Source organism: Curcuma longa, chromosome 11 (genome assembly GCF_044706935.1).
Source record: "Curcuma longa cultivar G26 ecotype Majalengka, Jawa Barat chromosome 11, ITB_CL_G26_1.1, whole genome shotgun sequence".
NCBI classification, from domain to species: Eukaryota; Viridiplantae; Streptophyta; class Magnoliopsida; order Zingiberales; family Zingiberaceae; genus Curcuma; species Curcuma longa.
The window spans coordinates 8,625,885-8,643,065 of NC_133871.1; the positions used below are offsets into that span (position 1 = coordinate 8,625,885).

Sequence of the window (17,181 nt, forward strand, 5' to 3'; positions counted from 1 at the left end):
TATGGATATTATCGATTGTCTATCATTCGCTTAATTTTGTGAAATCACTAAAGATTATTGAAATCAAGCAATTTTTTTAATCTTTATGTATAAATTATGAAACAATTTCTACTTTTTGTTATTACTAACTGTTGCATTTTGTGGTTAGTTATCTAAATTTGATCTCTTTATTATAATGTGTTCAGAATAAGCTCCACTGTTTTTGGGTGACTTACGAATAAAAAATAAATAGACTAAAAATTAATACGGAGTCCTATCTCGTTTTTATATATTTTATTTTTAAAATTATATTTATTCTACTATATAATTGTAGCATTTATTACAATTATATAGTTTTAACAGTGATCATCCATGTAACTGATTATAATATAATATTGATTAGTATTATTTAGAAATAAATTGTTGGTGGCAAATATGATTATTAGCTATTATAAAATGATGTTGATCTGTATTCATTAATGTTAATCAAAGATGAAATACCTATATTATAATATATATGAATTATAATTATTATAACGCAATATTAATTAATATTGGTTAGAGTTCAAATTTTATTATAATATAATATTGATTTGATTAAAATAAAGTGTTTTTATTATATCTATGATTCATAAGTATTAAAATATAATTTATTAATATTGATTAAAGTTGAAATATCTATTATAGTTATGTTATAATATAATATATTTATATTAAGTAAAATTGAAGTGTCAATTAAAAATCTATTATAAATAAAGATAATTTTCGAAATAAAAATATACATCAAGAGGTTTTTGATAATAAATAAAAAAATATTCCTTTCACGATTTTAATAAAAAAATGCTTTTTCATTTTTGCCCAAATAAATATCTCATTTTTTATTTAAAGAAGGGTATGATTTTATTGTATCATGTTTTAATAAATTACTCGATGTCAATAAAAATATCTTTTTAAAAGTATTTTAAAAAATATGTATTAAATTAAATAGGGATTTTAATAAATAACTCGACGTGATGGTTTCAACTTTATTGCAATTATTAGCGAACTTTGGCGCACAGATATTATAGTCCAAATGATGCTTCCCGCATAGGCCAAATGATGCTTTATTATAGTCGCGAAACGCATCGTGATCTTCTAGGGATGGACGTTCGATTTGACTTCCTTTCCTCATTCGCTGATCGACGATCTTCTTTGTTTCTCAAGCGGATTCAAGTTCGATTTATGCTTGCAACAGGATTCTTCTAATGTCGAAATTCATGATCTCCGATCTCGATATGGGCACGGGCTGCTGCGGCTGCCTCGGATTCCTCAAAAAGCCTGAACGAGTTGTGGATTTTGAGAAATTTCGCATGCTCAATCGGGATCGATTTCGAAAGGTTGCGACCTTGATGCCGGGAAAGGATCGACCGATCTGCAGGGGAATGCCTGTGAAGGAAACGAAGCTTTTGACACTGGGCCAGGTACCGTGCGATGATATCGTACTAATGGGGTTTTTTGGTTCTTGTTACGATCAAATATGATGTCGTTGAATTCGTTTTGTGATTTTAAAAATGGTAGATTCTTTAGTTGTTTTTTAACTGATTGCCTCTAGACGTCAACGCCATATTGCACCATCTGAAGAACAAGTGAAAATGTGGATGTTGATAGGAAATGACTAAATAATACGTATTCCAAGTATGTTGGAATGCTTGTGATTGTTCTCATTGCGTGTGAAGTTCTGCAGATGATAGTATATTTTGTTCTAGTTACATTCTTCATTCCTAATCTGATATCTATTATCAGAATGGCTTGTTTTAACACATAATTTGTATTCTTTGATGTGCTTTTTCCTAGAATACTTGGATGCCAAACCCACATTCATCATGCAATGAAACAGATCCAGCCTCGAGTTTTGTTGGGTTTGGCATATGTTTAGACTGCTAAATACCAGTATGATATTGTACAGACTGGTACGGCTGGGAAATTTATTTGAAATTTTGCATAAGTTTCTTAATATATATTATTGCTGCATACAAAATTTTAGAATTTTTGGATAAGTTTGTGGATACATGCTACTGCTGCATAAGTTTCCTAGGGCCCTTACGAACTTAGCTAGTTGGCACCCTCAAAATCTTAACATGATTATCTGCAATTTATAGTATTGATGAATGTGATGTAGTCTTTATATTCAACATGAAAAACATCTTATAAGTATTGTAAATGTATCTATGCAGGATGATTTTGGCCAAAAAATGATAAATGAATTTGCCCGCATACGTACAATAGGTCGAGGAAGCTATGGAAAAGTGGTATTTATGTTACTTGATTTTAGAACTTAGTTTATACTGAAATAATCTTTGAAGAAGTTGTTTTGAACTTGAGATGATCTGTCTGACTTTAAATATGACACAGATATTGTATCAGAATACTATCGATGGCAAACAGTATGCATTTAAGGTATGCTTCTTGTTTAGCCCTCAGTTTTTTCCTGTTGCATTGTTAAGGAAATATTCATGCTGTCACTGACAAGTCTACTCATTGCTGAAGGTTATATTGTAAAGTCTTTTTCCTAAGAGCTTTCTTGCATTATAGGTGTTCTCCTACATTGTTCTATATATAATTTCTTGATACTCCCTTCACTATATGCTACTCTGAGTTATAGTTATTGCTTCATAGATTATATATTACATTCTGGGTTTTCACATATCCTGTCACTTCTATATCAAATCAAGATTAACCACATGACTTGCACAGAAACACTTGTCTCCTTTTCATAATTTTTCAACATAGCCAAAAGTTGTTTGAGACAGTTAATAAGTGATCTCATGTTGGAAAATCTTTCCAGTGCAGGTATTTTACAAGTCTCGTCTGTCTAGGTGCCAAGTTACATCCACTGAAACAGCGATGACAGATGTTCTCAGGGAGGTAGGTCTTCTCTTCATCTTAATTATGCCTTGGCGCCTATTGAATTTTGTATATTATGGATAATTGGAAAGGATATTATATCAAACATTCCTGAGTGGAAAGAAAGATTGGCTCATTGCCTCATTCTAACATGGTGCTATGGTGTTGTATCAAACATTCTTGAGTGGGTCACGATTATGCTTAGGGAGGCAGTTTTTTGTTCATTCTAGTCATCCATCTGCTCAGATGTCTTATGGCAATGGTCATTATTATGTCAAGCTATGCTCCTTATAAGAGTTATATATATCTGTGTTTGTGTATGTATATTTCAGAAACTTCATGGTTTCGGATCATTTGTTATTTTAGTTTGATGTTTTGACCTCACTTGACTAGGCTAAGGCGTTGCCAGTTTCTCCTATGGTTTGTTATGAGAGAAATTTTTTTATAAAATATGTATTCATTGGAAACGTCAAAGTATCTTTCTGGATGTCAAATTCCAAGTAAAAGGTCTAGTTAGGATTTCATTGATTCTGATCGACCTGTTTCTAATATTTTATATTTTGGATTAAACCTACCTTTTACCATGCTGATTTCTAGGGAGATAAGTTCCTTAGTTGATTTCTATCTTCCTACATCTTTTTCCATAGAATTACTTACTAAATTGAAATTAACAACTGATAATGGTTGCTTTGCCAATATAATCTCCATCATCGCTTATGTGGTCCCATCTATGAAGTTTCATAGATATTTCATCAATTGATTTCCTTCAATGCATTCATACCTCATGTCTTCACTCTTATTCTCTGGAAGAATCTTCTTTTGTTCTAAGAAAAATGTGCTTTATTATTAGATATTAATATTGTTTGATTAGTAATATGCTAATATGAAAAAGAACCTTGGCGCAACAGTAAAGTTATTGTTGTGTGACCATGTGGTCACGGATTCAAATCGCAAAAACAATCTCTTAAATATAGGGTAAGGCTATGTACGATAGATCCAGTATGGTCCGACCTTCCTTGGGATCCTACATTGGCAAAAGTTTTGTGCACCGGACTACCCTTTAAAATAATATGCTAATGTGTTATACTAAAAGTGGTTTCAGATAGAAATTTGAGCATGCGACCATTGGCTTGTTGAATTGTTTTGTTTCTCAGTTTATACGATTAGGTTGCATGATTGCTTCAAATTCTAATTTATTACTAGTACAGAGTTTCTTAGGAGGCATTTTTGTTTATCACATGTTACATATAGTTAGGAAAGTACACCAACTGATGTTACTTTTTAAATTTATTTTTCAGTATTGTGTTATCTATATCAAGTTATCTTACTATATCCGCTCGATTGCAACCTCAGTCAATACATGAATTTCATGTACTATCCAGTGTCCATGTGAGTTATGATTTGAAAATCTAAAGAAAAAAATGAATTGCCACAATGTTGAATGGGTATATCTGTTAGGCTACCATCTTGTAGCGGTTGGCAAAAACTGACATACTCGATCCAACCCAAAACCAGAAAAACTATGAAGACCCCTCAATCTGAAAAACCCAAATCTGACCTGACCTTACCTGGAAAAAAAATTGCCTTTGAATATTTTATACATCTTTGGCTTCCAGATTTGTGTTCAATTTTTTTTTAAATGCCCCTACTTGATTAATTTCATATAAATATACTTTTCATTTAAACTAAATTATATTTTTACTTGACACTCTTGAGGTAAGAGTTATTTCTATTTTTCCTTTTAATCACCAAGTTAGTTCTATTTCATATGGAAATAGTGTCAATGGACAGTATTTTTTGCTAGCCATTCCTTGTATCCTCTAAACATATATTATCTTGTGAACAGCGATGTGATATTGAAGATGCACAATACATGTCTTGCCAGTTGCCACATTAATCAATTGTGTTATGATTTTGGAAGATGCAACATATTTGTCTTTGGAAAATTACATCCAAGAACAACTAACAAACTAAATTAAAGGTTCCTGGCTAAGAAGTTCAGAACTATGAGAGCAGGCAGTTGCATGCTTTCTGACCTTCATTTTTTTTGTATTTTATTAGTTTATCTTGAAATCATCACTCTATATAGTAGAAGAATATTCTTTCTAATTATTAACCTTTTCTTTTCTATATGATTAAGCATCATAGTGAAGTGGAAGATTATTAAGTTCTCAATATTTTTTGGTAGGTGCTAATAATGAAGACAATAGAGCATCCAAATATAATCAATCTCATTGAGGTGATTGATGACCCTGATTCAGCTAATTTATACTTAGGTAACATTGGACGTTCTGTCAATCCTTTCTTTGCATGTGTTATTTATAATCGTGATGTCATTATGTAAGATGCTTCCTATTGCAGTATTAGAATATGTCGAGGGTCAGCAAGTCTGTGCTTCTTCTGGTACATTCGGAGGAATAGGAGAAGTTACCACTAGGCGATACTTGCGAGACATAGTTTCTGGGCTAATGTATCTTCATGAACATGTATTTTCCTTTCTTTTTCGTTTTTTTACAAGAGTTCTAAACAGAAGAAGAAAGCTATTAAGTTTTTGTCAGCCTTAAAATTATTATTCAAGTTTAATCATTTCAAGTTTTTCTAAATGTCAGCCATAATAAGAGCATATGGTTGTTAATAAATATAACTAGTGGGAATTTTTACATTTATGATTTTAATATGACAAATATTTTGATGGTCTGCTTGCATACTACTGTAAACTTCTGTTAACACATTATATGCTTTTAGGATATTGTTCATGGAGATATAAAGCCTGATAATCTGTTGGTAACAAGAGAAGGATCAGTAAAAATTGGTGATTTCAGCGTCAGCCATATTTTTGAGGTAATATTTTCTCCCATTCTAGTCTATCTGATTCTTCGCCATGGATGAATTTCTGCATGAATCTGTGTTTTATACAACAAAGTAAAATTAGAATATGATAGTAAAATTTCACATTGTGACCATGCCACCTTAATTTTGTAGTTTCTAATCAACTACAAAATTCGAGCCTGACTGGATTCATTATTTTGTAGCATGGTAATGACGAGCTTTGCAGGTCACCTGGAACCCCCGTTTTTACTGCACCAGAATGTTGTTTAGGTAGTCACTCGTCTCAACCACCATAACTGTATCAATGAAGTTCCAACTTTGTCGATTTGCAGCTTTTAATCTTTGATGTGTTTGAACAGGTTCAAGTTACCATGGTAAAGTTGCCGATATCTGGGCTGTTGGTGTTACACTGTACTGTATGATACTAGGTCGCTGCCCTTTTATCGGAGACACTTTCCAAGACACTTACGACAAGGTAAACTTTAGCTGCTGCCATTAATCAGTTAAAAATTGTAGAACACATTAAATCAGTTACCATGTGTTTCATCTCAGATAGTTCATAGTCCTCTGAATCTACCTTCTGAAATTGATCCTGACCTTCAGAATTTACTACGAGGACTTCTATGTAAAGGTTAGCATTGCTTATATTTTCTCTGTTATTTTGCTAGCCATCTTTCGAATCAAGCTAACATTTCTGATCAAGGAATTGTAAATCTCCAACTAGTTGCAAGATAAAAGATCAGAATTCCATATCTAAATTATATCACAAACTCTTTTTTGCAGATCCTTCACAGAGGATGACACTAGATGCGGTAGCTAACCATCCCTGGGTCACCAGGGACTGCGAACCGATCTCTCGAACACCATGCAGATGCAAAAGTGTTAGCTTAGACAAGGAAATTAAGGGGAGATGATACACTTCAGAAAATTTCAGAATGCCTTGCGTGAAGCTGTGTGTGTGTAGAAAAGTATCCATCCAAGGACTTCCATTGTGATCATTAAAATGCTCATCACTGCTAGTCACTTGTTTGTTAATTGCCATGATGTGGTCTATGTGAGTTTATCGTATAGGTTTAGAATTTGGATTGATGCAGTGGTTTTCATTGTGGAGATCTTGTGTCTATGTAATAATCATCCAAAAGATCTGACATAGAAATCGGGTCAGACAATATGATAAAGGCTCGACTCGCAGGTCAGGTTGAGCACAACTCGCATTTAGGTAGAATTGGACCGAGTATGACATGAACCTGAGTTGGACGCGAGCCGCGGATGGTGCTAGATAGAGGTCAGTATGGATCTGGGCTGGGCATGACCCGTATGCTAGTACATGGGTGCCTACGCTTAGAAATGCTTGAAATAATTAAAATATACCTGATTTAAAAAAAAAAGGCAAATCTAGTGTATTCAAACTATGTTTAAAATTATAAAATCGACCTAAAAATTATATTTTGTAGTCGAGTACAACATCACAGGCTATATATGTGACAGTTTGTTCGACACAACTTAGTGAAGAATCATATCGTGCTCAACTTAACATAAATAAAATTAGCTGATAAAGCTCGTGTTGTGTTAGTTCAGGCCTATTGATAATGCACCGTCTTCAAGATTTAAATTAGATATTAATCTCTATACTAATAATCTTTATAATTTATCATCTCAAAGAAAATAAGTATATTTTGACAATTATTTAAGAATAATATTTTTTTTACATAATTTCATATTAAAATTACATTATTTTCAAGAATACTTATGGTAAAATTTTATATTAATTAGATATCAAATAATTTTGTTCCCTAATCTTCTTTGTATATCAAATAATTATTTAATAACCAAATTATGAAATAACCATAGTAATTTTGTTACATAATTATAATTTTATCATCTCAAACTGGAATAACCATATTATATAATTATTTAATAAAAAATAAAATAAATAATTATAAAAGTCTGAATATGATTTATTATACTAATTTAGAAATTTTTCACAATAGCAATTGTTAAAAACATCCTGATAAGTCTCCCATGTCTCATCAGTTGGCCCCACCACTTTTTGGTCCAAAAAAATGATTCAGGCTTGAAAAAAAAGGTCAAACAGATACGACAATAGGTCTTCAGATTGAAGAAATGGGCAACTTGAGATTAAAAGTCAACAAGATCTTGCTCAAGATCTAGCTGATCCACCACTGTGAATGATTCTGAACATGCCCATCCAACCAAGCAATTAAAGGAGATGAGAAAACTGACACGCTTTCTCATATGACAAAACAATTAGTACATCCAAATATATTACAGAAATAATAGTACACATAAAGTTTAATAAAAAAACAGTTCGGATGCACGAAACCCATCAGTGCAAGTCCGGGGGAAAGTCTGACCACATTATAATGCAGAAAAGAAAATATAAATAGTCAACTGATCATAATGGTGTTCAGAGTTCAACAATGATGCAATGAAATGAATGAAATATGATAAAGTGCAAGCTGGAAAAGTAGGAAACTTTTTTAATCCTTTTGTTTTTCAGAGCTTGCGCCTATTGTTGTACAGCCCTTCTTTTGGTCAGTAAGATAAGAAGGTGTAATGGCCTCAATCATTACTGAGCAATATGACAAGTAATTGTTTGCATTTCGTGTTCTAGGTTATGTTCAGTTTCTGTGAATGTGTTGGGAAACTTTGCTCCAATGAAAGTTGTTTCAGATTGACCGATCAAAGAGATCTATCAATAGCATGGTGATCTAGAATTCTAGTTTGTTCTTGGTTGAATTGATGCCCAAGCAGTCATTTTGGAATTGAATCAGATGAAGAAGTGAGAGGACACGGATGAGTCAATTAGCATTTGCTCAGAACAACTTTTGAACACATGGAGGAACAATAATGCAAAATGAGATGCCTTTTAGACCTGAAAATGACCTAAGATATGAACTGAGTTTTCAAGACGGTCTCTGATCGATACCTTCAAAATCTTTGTAGATCGATCTTGCTAGGGTCAAGATGTAATCACGAATAAGTTGAAGATTCTAAGATACAACTAAAGCAAGGCATTTACAGAGATTTGTATAATCTTAGAATCTTCGCTTTGTCCCCACTATCATTGATCTCCAGAAAGCTAAAAGTTCAATCTAAATCTATATATTTTCACTAAAAGCTTTCGTTTCTAGCCACTTAATAAATTCTTGGTGCTCCATGTCTTGTCTGAAAAAAATGATTCCGTCTTGAAGGTCATTGGATGAGACATGATATGCTGACTTCTACTCTACACCACACTTCTTATTTGGGGACCTTTGGCAATGAAATGGTCTATTCACCAGCAGAATCTCAAAAATGCTACACTGATCATGAAACTATACATTTGTAACATTACTACTGTTTTCCTTAACACTTTTCTCAAAAAGTATAGTCTTATATTTAGCACAGCATGTAAACCATAACTGAAAATTTCATCGATAAACTTATAGGTAGTATGGCTTTGTACCTTTGTTTCCTCTTTCTTTCACAATTGTTGCATATTTTTTGGTGTTGTCAATCCCCAAATGCTCGATTCTCTCCATTGAGAAGCCCAACAAATTCAAGTCAATTTGCTACCAGATGAGAGTCCAACCACACTAATGTCCAATCCAACTCTCTTTCCCATCTCTTTCAGCATTTTCTGACTTTTCTTGCCTACAGTTTAAAATGGTCCATGCATTTCCAGGAATCCTGATCCAAGATCAACTTATTTAGTAACGAGAAAGCAGTAAGAGTTCTCCCGAATACTTCAAGAAACCATGAGTTCTCGCAAAGAATCTGAGACACTAATGCTAGTGTTGAATTCTTCAGAGCCACCTTCTCTGTGGCATGAACTCTCAGGGTCAATAAGAAGCTCAATTTTACCCACAAGAAACAGACCTTCTTCACTGACCCAATGGATTGTATCAGTGATCTATGGCCTCTTCCCCATACTTCATTGGGCAAGGAATTATAATCTCAAGTCTTTTAGGAGTGACCTTATTGCCGGATTGACTCTTGCAAGCCTCGGTATCCCACAGGTGATTGATTGCATGATGTATCATAACGTGCTGCATAGTTTTTTTTTTCCACTAGCTCAATTGCTACATTCGCTTAAGGTCATTTGATCTTTCACAGAGCATTGGGTATGCTAATTTAGCTAAACTCGATCCTCAATATGGCCTCTGTAAGTTGCCTTTCCTTTCTCAGATCAACTGTTAATTTTTTTCCAAATGAGCTAACAAAATTTCATTCACTGTGGTAGATACGAGTTTCGTGCCACCTTTGATATATGCCGTAATGGGTTCTTCACGAGAAATAGCAATTGGTCCAGTTGCTGTAGTTTCACTTTTTCTATCCTCAATGACTCAGAAAATAGTGGATCCTTCGGCTGATCCAACTGCTTACAGGAAACTGGTGCTCACATCAACCTTCTTTGCTGGAATTTTCCAAGTTTCATTTGGATTCTTTCGGTCTGTGCTTCTTTCATTCTCTTAATATTCATTACTTGGAACGTTTATTTCTCTGTCTCATCCAATGTATGTGATGCTGTCTAGATTGGGCTTCATAGTGGACTTCCTTTCACATGCCACAATTGTGGGGTTCATGGGAGGAGCAGCAATTGTAATAGGACTTCAGCAACTAAAAGCTCTTTTTGGGATCAGTCACTTCACTCATAATACTGATATTGTTTCAGTAATCAGGGCTGTTTGGGTTGCACTTCACCACACTGTAAGTAATTGAAATTCACAGATCCTCACTACACTTGTATTGTTTCTTGCAGTTGACCCAAAGTTATACTTTCTCAACAACAGTGGCACCCTGATAATTTTCTCATCGGATGCTCATTCCTCATATTCATCCTTTTTGTGAGATTCATTGTAAGTGTCTCAAAAATTTACTTTGCACTCACTTCTTTAATATTTGCAAGCTAAATATCAAAAGTTCCAACATTAGGGTATGCGGAAAAGAAAACTCTTCTGGTTGGCTGCCATCAATCCTTTGCTTTCAGTCATTCTGTCGACACTTGTAGTGTACCTGACGAGAGCAGATAAGCATGGTGTCAAAATTATTCAGCACGTAAAAGAAGGTTTGAATCCTAGTTCTGTCAAGCAAATTCAACTAACCGGGTCACATGTTGGTGAAGCAGCAAAGATTGGTCTCATTTGTGCAATCATAGCTCTTACTGTATGCCTTCATGAACTTGATCAATCCATGATATCTGCATTCTTTGTTTCATTTTTTCCAAATGAAAGCAGAAATAACTAGTTTGCGACACATCCTCAGGAGGCTATTGCTGTTGGCAGATCATTTGCTGCAGTTAAAGGCTATCAACTTGATGGTAACAAGGAAATGGTGGCAATGGGCTTCATGAACATTGCTGGATCTTTGTCTTCTTGTTATGTTGCAACAGGTAAATATTACTGCTAAAAGAGTTTGTATCAGTAATGATAAAAAAACTACAGAAAGATTCACTGCATAGCATCATTTGCAGGATCGTTCTCTCGGACTGCAGTAAATGTGAGTGCAGGCTGTGTTACAGCAGTATCAAATATTGTAATGGCTATAACTGTACTTATATCCTTGGAAGTGCTAATGAAGCTCTTGTACTACACACCTATTGCAATATTGGCATCGATCATCCTTTCAGCTCTACCTGGTCTCATCAACTTCAAAGAGGCTTACATGATCTGGAAAATCGACAAGATGGATTTCCTGGCTTGCTTTGGAGCATTTGCTGGTGTCTTATTTGGATCAGTGGAAATTGGTCTCTTGACTTCAGTAAGTAGCCTAAATTTCAGTCAATTTTCTTGAGATGAGCACTAATTTTTTCTGAGATCTTTGATGGTGGCAATCATAGGTGACCATCTCCTTTGCAAGGATAATTATAAGAGCAGTAAGGCCAAACCTTGAAATGCTGGGAAGTATCGAAGGGACCAACATATATTGCAGCATGAAGCAGTATCCCTCTGCCATTCCAACGCCAAACTTGCTAATAATTCGCATTGATTCACCGTTCCTTTGCTTCATAAATGCCAATTTCATAAGAGAAAGGTAAAATTCTCCTAGCTACAAAAAAAATACTCTCTAGAATATCTATCAGCACTCAATTTTCACATTGTTGCTCCAGAATCATCACATGGGTAACTGAAGGACATGATGCCATAAAGGAGAAAACAGGAATTGAAGTTACTTCAGTGATCATTGACATGTCCAGTTATTAGTCCATCAACTCAAAACCATTCCATCAGTTCTTCATTCTTCTTCATGTCATCATTTGAAACTCCCTCATTGATTTGCAGATGTTCTAAACATCGACACATCAGGCATCTCAGCTATTGAAGAACTCCACAAAAAGCTGGTCTCTGCTTGTGTACAGGTAAGCCAAACAATTCTAGAAGTAAAAGTGAATGCGATTTGATTTATTTTCTAATCTGATCTCTATATGGTTTCACTGACAAATGCATTTGGGTTTGGTATGAAGGTGGCTGTAGTAAACCCTGGTTGGCAAGTGATTCACAAGATGAAGTTGTCAAGGCTTGTCGACAAGATAGGAGCACAGATATTCCTCACTGTAAATGAGGCTGTGGAAGCAGTTGCTAGTAGTGCCACGAAACAAGAGAACTCTGATATTGTTTGATAAATACCAATTTTGTAGCTGTGGTTGTGGTTTTGTTACTTGGATATCATGGTGTAACTGAAGGGTTGAGGTTTTATTGTTTAGCAACAGGAGAAAAGCCTTTTGCATTTCTAAAATAAGAATACCTACAGTTAAAATGTATGATTTGAGGATATGAAAATGTTAGTCTGTCATATACTATGGTAACTCTTAGATTTCGGGATAATATAACAATGACATTGCTTCAATTTGTTTCATGTTTTGATTTACAAGACAAAAGAAACGATTAACTCTAGACATAAACTCAATCAATCAGTATACTGAACCAACTAAGTATCAACCTTGCAAATTCTCATTCTGCATGAGCAAATATATGTATATATAAACAGATTTACTAGCGAGATACTCACAGAATTTAGACTTGATCAAATACCACTATTCACAAGAAATCCAAGGAAAACACAAACAAATCAGCATTCAACAAAAATTTTTTGGTTCTAGTATTGTTGCAATCCTTACTACTACTACTACTACTACCTACGTACCATAACATAGTGACTTTCAAATGCTTAAACTTCACTTGGTTTCATTAAATTATAAAGCCTCCATGCTGATCCCAATTACTTTCAGGTGTTGCTTTCACTCCTTTCTTCCTCCACATGCCTGCACAAAATACACACAATTGTAATGACAAGCAAAGATACTTAGAATTAGAAATGTGCAGATGGCCTCCGATTGCCTAGACTGTCAACTTTCTGTAACTAATGCAATAAATTGTATGAGAGAGAAAAAAAAAAAGATGACTTATGGAAGACTTCAGAGACAAATACAAGAGAACAGAGATGAAATAAAGGAACTCACTCTATGCAGAATTGAGTGAAGACTGGAAGTCTTGACCTCTGGTTAAGGCCATACAGAATATGAGTTATCTGAGCATCCTCGATTTCTGTAAGGAGCAACTGAAATGATGACTTTAGCGACATTGGTGAAGCAAGAGGTTCCACCAGCTTCATGTTACACGCTTCAGTTCGATCCGTGATCAGATGAGAAAGATCACTAATGGTCCCCCCTTCAGCTAATAATTCTGGTTTGCCCAGGTTCGAGTGAGGATCAACTGATCTTTGTGGAGAAAGGCAATAAATCTTCAGTTTGCTGCAGTTTGTCTCGGCATTCAAGAGAGTAGTAGGAGAAGCTGAAGCGACATTTTTTGTAAACTCTCCTGCAGCAAAAACATCTGTGGCTGACGGAAGAGAGTGATTACTGCACCAGCCAAATCGCCTAGCTGATAACTGAAACGTGAGACAGTTTTTACCACTGATGGCATACTAGATTCCAAATAAGACAAAGATGACAGGAAGCCCCAAAAAATGTATGCTCCCTGGCATGCATCTACTGCTTGGTTTAGCTTTTCCTAGAATGCGGTTTCTGGTTTTGACTTGCATGGATGAATTTAATTCACTCTCATTATGTTCTATGATTATGTAAACATCAAGTTTTTGCGTAATCTTCGAATTTTTAATTCATATGCACATTAAACTGTAATGATGGTAAACCAATGAACACAACATATACTGGAGCATGACTAACTGTAAATTTTAGAGAAACAAGTGTATAGGTCCCTGAGCCTCCTCCTTTGCTTGTAGAAAAACATTTACTTCCTAGACTCTCCCTACTTATTACTAGTTGCACCATGATAAGTTTCATCTCACACAAAAGCATGCCATACAAATCAAACTTCTGATAAGACTATCTACACTTCTCCAGGGGCGAAACTATAAGTTATTAGAACTTACTTTTGTTTATTTAAAATGTCATTGGTGGATCAGAAATTAGAACTCCATTTTCCTTTTAAAAATGCTGATTTATGAAGATTGAATTCATCCTTCATTCTCAATTCATATTTTGATTAATGTGAACGTCATGGAAGGATCAATATCAAATGGTTCGATTGTTTTCACACAGTAATAAACTGTCAATAAGCAAAGGGAAGAAAAACATGATTTGTGAAAAGTGCAAAACAGTAACATTGTCTTGCAGAACCATCTACTAATGTCCATGCCTACCTCAGAGTTTTGCTTCACATCAGGGACACTATGAAGCTTCTCTTTCCAATGAGCAAACTGCAGAATTGGAAATCATTAGAACAGAATATGGGTTCTATTCAAACTTGAAGATGAAAATCTATAAACTTATACAATATCAAAAAATTCTACATACTTATAGTATGTTTGGTTCATAGAAGAAGCTATTCAATTCCCAATGAATTTTGGTAGAATAGGTTTCCCTGAATTTGATTGCAGAGCCAAGAATACTCTCTGACACAATTATTATTCTCTCAATCCCTCTCGGTTATTCCTTGAATGGAACACACAAATTCTTGTTCTAATATGTTTGCCTTGTTATTCCATTAACTGTACTAATGAATATATATTCCTATTCCATTCACTTGATTTCATATTTTCATTGGCTAAAAATAAGTACTTTATTCTTTGTCAATTGCATTCCGTGAACCAAACTTACTGGATTCTCCCTCAAACTGAAGATGTTAGTGGCAGAAATCATGGAACTTGAATTAGATGAAGGGAGCAGAGAAGTAAGTGGCATAGTGTTGATATGAATGGGAAATTTTCTTGTGCCAAAATGGATGTTGGATCTATGTTCTTCTTCATCTATGTCAAAAAAATTTAGGCTTAGAATATAGAATCCTTAGTTCCCTTCCTCTATACAGATCTATCTGAGGGCTTGGAATATGGATTTGTGTGAAGATGTTAGTGGAAGAAATCATGGAACTTGAATTAGACGAAGGGAGCATAGGAGTTCAAGTGAAATAGTGTTGATATGCAATTGCAAATCTTCTTATGCTACAAATGGATGCTGGATCTATGTTCTTCTTCATCTATGTCAAAAGTTGTGCACATTGGTGTAGTTATGCTTGAAGATATAGGAAAAAAATCAATATTTTCAATGAGAAGACAGTAATGCCAAAGATGCCATGAAAAAGAACAAATAAAGTAGAATATCTCTAGTGCTATGTGAAATTGTGAAGCTATAGCAATAAAATCAATAATAAGGCAAGTATGATTAATAAACTAGTAAGAAATCGTCAGAAAATTGAATCATTGATTGACCACGCATTTGGAACCATTGCGGCAGATGCCATTCTCATCCAGGGCGCCGCACGCATCTCTTTCAATATCACTCCGTCCGTTTCCATGTCCGGCGTCGCTCACAAGCACCCCGTCCATGACCACCATGTCCTCCCCCACCTCCACCTTCACAGGCGTCACGTACTTCGTGGCCCTCATCGGCAGGAGGTTGTCGATCGGAGACAGCGGCGAGATGAAAGTGCGCCCCCCTATCTCCGAGGCAGGCGGAGGGGAATCCAAAGAGGACCAGAGCTTGAGATGGCCGCGAAGGCGCCGCGTGGTGGAAGAAGACAGATCGAACGAATCGGAGGGATAAAGGTGCATCCCCGAGCGAGTGTAGCGGAGGAGGGAGGCATCGATGTCGAGGGAATCGCTGCTGGAGGAAGAGTGAGGGGTGGCGGCGACGCAGGCGTCGAAGGCCGGGGCGAGGAAGGCGCTGGGAGGGGGAGAAGAGAGCCACCCCCTTCGGATCGAGGAAGGAGAGTCCATCCAGGACTCCGGCGGGCCGCTCCGCTCCATCAGATCGTCGCCGGCGGGCCGAGCTTCTCCATTGGGTTTTAATGACCTCGTCCACGAAAAGGAATATGCCTTGTACAAAGACCAAATTGCCCCTGCAACTTAACGGCGAAGGCAGCGCGGCGCGCTCCTCGATTTCAAATTTAATCAAAAATTAATAAATGATATCGATGGCTATTTTTTTAATTGATAAATAATTTGGATAGTAATTTTTTTAAATAATAAAATAGATAAGATATTTTAAGATTAAAAAAATGTTACACAGTATTTAAAAAATAATAATGGTTAGGAAAACAATTTTAAAAATTATCCAAATTTAGAACATAAAAGGTGTTTTTCAAAATATAGTAAACTTAATGGATTGAAATAACTTATTTTTTTCCAACTCCATAAACCTTAAATAAGGGAATTTTAGGGTTCAAACTTGAATATTTTATAAAAGATGTTATATTGTAATTCGAAAATATTATTAAAATCATAAATAAAATACTCCTTTATTAAAAAAATGTTACAATCATTAGATTAAAATAGTTGCTATAGTGCTTTAAAAATAAATCAATTTTAATTTGTATCAATTTGTTTACTAAATTAATTAGAATTATATAAATTATATCAAAATAATTTTAAAATTATTGTAGCACTTTGTAACATCTATTAAATAGTTGTTATAATTTAAAGTATTTTTAAAATAATTTTAATAAAATTTAAATAATTTTAATCAAATTAATTAAAAAAATCTATATAAAAGTATTTTATATACAATACGTTTAATAAATTAAATTAAAAAATTATTTTAATATATTATTATTATTATTCTTAATTATTTTTCTTAATTATTTACTCCCTTCAATAAAACATAAAATCTGTCACTCCAACAGCTCCTACTGCACCACACTAGCTTAAGAAAATTTGAAATTTATTATTTCAACAAATCTATTCTGTCACAATCGAACTCAACTATGATGAAAGAGAACATTGCTTCCACCAGTAAATCTTTTGACGGATTTATAAAATACCACAGTTCAAAATTCAACTAAGGCAAAGGTGGATTTTCGATTATGGAGTTTATTATCATGAATATTTTTAGATTTATGTCTATTTCTAGAATTAATTGGATTCGGATAAAAATATAGATTATAAAACAAATAAAAAAATCTGGTGGTCAGGAATTTTTGTATTTAATTATTTCAATGGAAAGATATGCAAATTTAACCTTAACAAAATATT

At 34.5% G+C, this 17,181-nt stretch overlaps 3 protein-coding genes across 3 annotated transcripts; 2 read left to right on the forward strand and 1 right to left on the reverse strand.

The window, feature by feature from the left end:
• Nucleotides 1-1,149: 1,149 nt before the first annotated feature.
• On the forward strand, nt 1,150-6,776 carry LOC141840782 (serine/threonine-protein kinase GRIK1-like). Its single transcript, XM_074728844.1, has 11 exons — nt 1,150-1,439; nt 2,193-2,267; nt 2,371-2,415; nt 2,809-2,883; nt 5,051-5,138; nt 5,224-5,348; nt 5,608-5,703; nt 5,895-5,961; nt 6,051-6,166; nt 6,244-6,322; nt 6,475-6,776. The coding sequence occupies exons 1-11, from the start codon at nt 1,224-1,226 to the stop codon at nt 6,603-6,605; spliced, it is 1,113 nt and encodes a 370-aa protein (XP_074584945.1). The 5' UTR covers nt 1,150-1,223; the 3' UTR covers nt 6,606-6,776.
• Nucleotides 6,777-9,443: 2,667 nt separating this feature from the next.
• LOC141838212 (low affinity sulfate transporter 3-like) lies at nt 9,444-12,377 on the forward strand. The gene is made up of 12 exons (XM_074725623.1): nt 9,444-9,713; nt 9,811-9,859; nt 9,938-10,145; nt 10,230-10,404; nt 10,488-10,553; nt 10,630-10,860; nt 10,960-11,086; nt 11,168-11,454; nt 11,534-11,727; nt 11,804-11,889; nt 11,976-12,052; nt 12,158-12,377. Exons 1-12 carry the CDS (start codon nt 9,453-9,455, stop codon nt 12,311-12,313), a joined length of 1,917 nt encoding a protein of 638 aa, XP_074581724.1. The 5' UTR covers nt 9,444-9,452; the 3' UTR covers nt 12,314-12,377.
• A 318-nt stretch (nt 12,378-12,695) lies between these two features.
• LOC141837524 (uncharacterized) lies at nt 12,696-15,957 on the reverse strand. Its single transcript, XM_074724904.1, has 4 exons — nt 15,421-15,957; nt 14,356-14,412; nt 13,154-13,581; nt 12,696-12,955 (listed from the first exon to the last, which is right to left on the reverse strand). Exons 1-4 carry the CDS (start codon nt 15,955-15,957, stop codon nt 12,919-12,921), a joined length of 1,059 nt encoding a protein of 352 aa, XP_074581005.1. The 3' UTR covers nt 12,696-12,918.
• Between the last annotated feature and the right edge of the window lie 1,224 nt (nt 15,958-17,181).

Excerpts from the sequence above, each read along its gene's own strand:
- LOC141838212 (XM_074725623.1), top strand. The coding sequence starts at position 9,453 with ATGAGTTCTCGCAAAGAATCTGAGACACTAATGCTAGTGTTGAATTCT. Across the intron at positions 11,087-11,167 it reads TTCTTGTTATGTTGCAACAG|GATCGTTCTCTCGGACTGCA; the intron begins GTAAATATTACT and ends CATCATTTGCAG. Across the intron at positions 12,053-12,157 it reads TGGTCTCTGCTTGTGTACAG|GTGGCTGTAGTAAACCCTGG; the intron begins GTAAGCCAAACA and ends TTTGGTATGAAG.
- LOC141837524 (XM_074724904.1), bottom strand. The coding sequence starts at position 15,957 with ATGGAGCGGAGCGGCCCGCCGGAGTCCTGGATGGACTCTCCTTCCTCG. Across the intron at positions 13,582-14,355 it reads ATGTGAAGCAAAACTCTGAG|TTATCAGCTAGGCGATTTGG; the intron begins GTAGGCATGGAC and ends CTCACGTTTCAG. Across the intron at positions 12,956-13,153 it reads TTCACTCAATTCTGCATAGA|GCATGTGGAGGAAGAAAGGA; the intron begins GTGAGTTCCTTT and ends TATTTTGTGCAG.
- LOC141840782 (XM_074728844.1), top strand. The coding sequence starts at position 1,224 with ATGTCGAAATTCATGATCTCCGATCTCGATATGGGCACGGGCTGCTGC. Across the intron at positions 5,349-5,607 it reads TAATGTATCTTCATGAACAT|GATATTGTTCATGGAGATAT; the intron begins GTATTTTCCTTT and ends ATATGCTTTTAG. Across the intron at positions 5,704-5,894 it reads GCGTCAGCCATATTTTTGAG|CATGGTAATGACGAGCTTTG; the intron begins GTAATATTTTCT and ends ATTATTTTGTAG.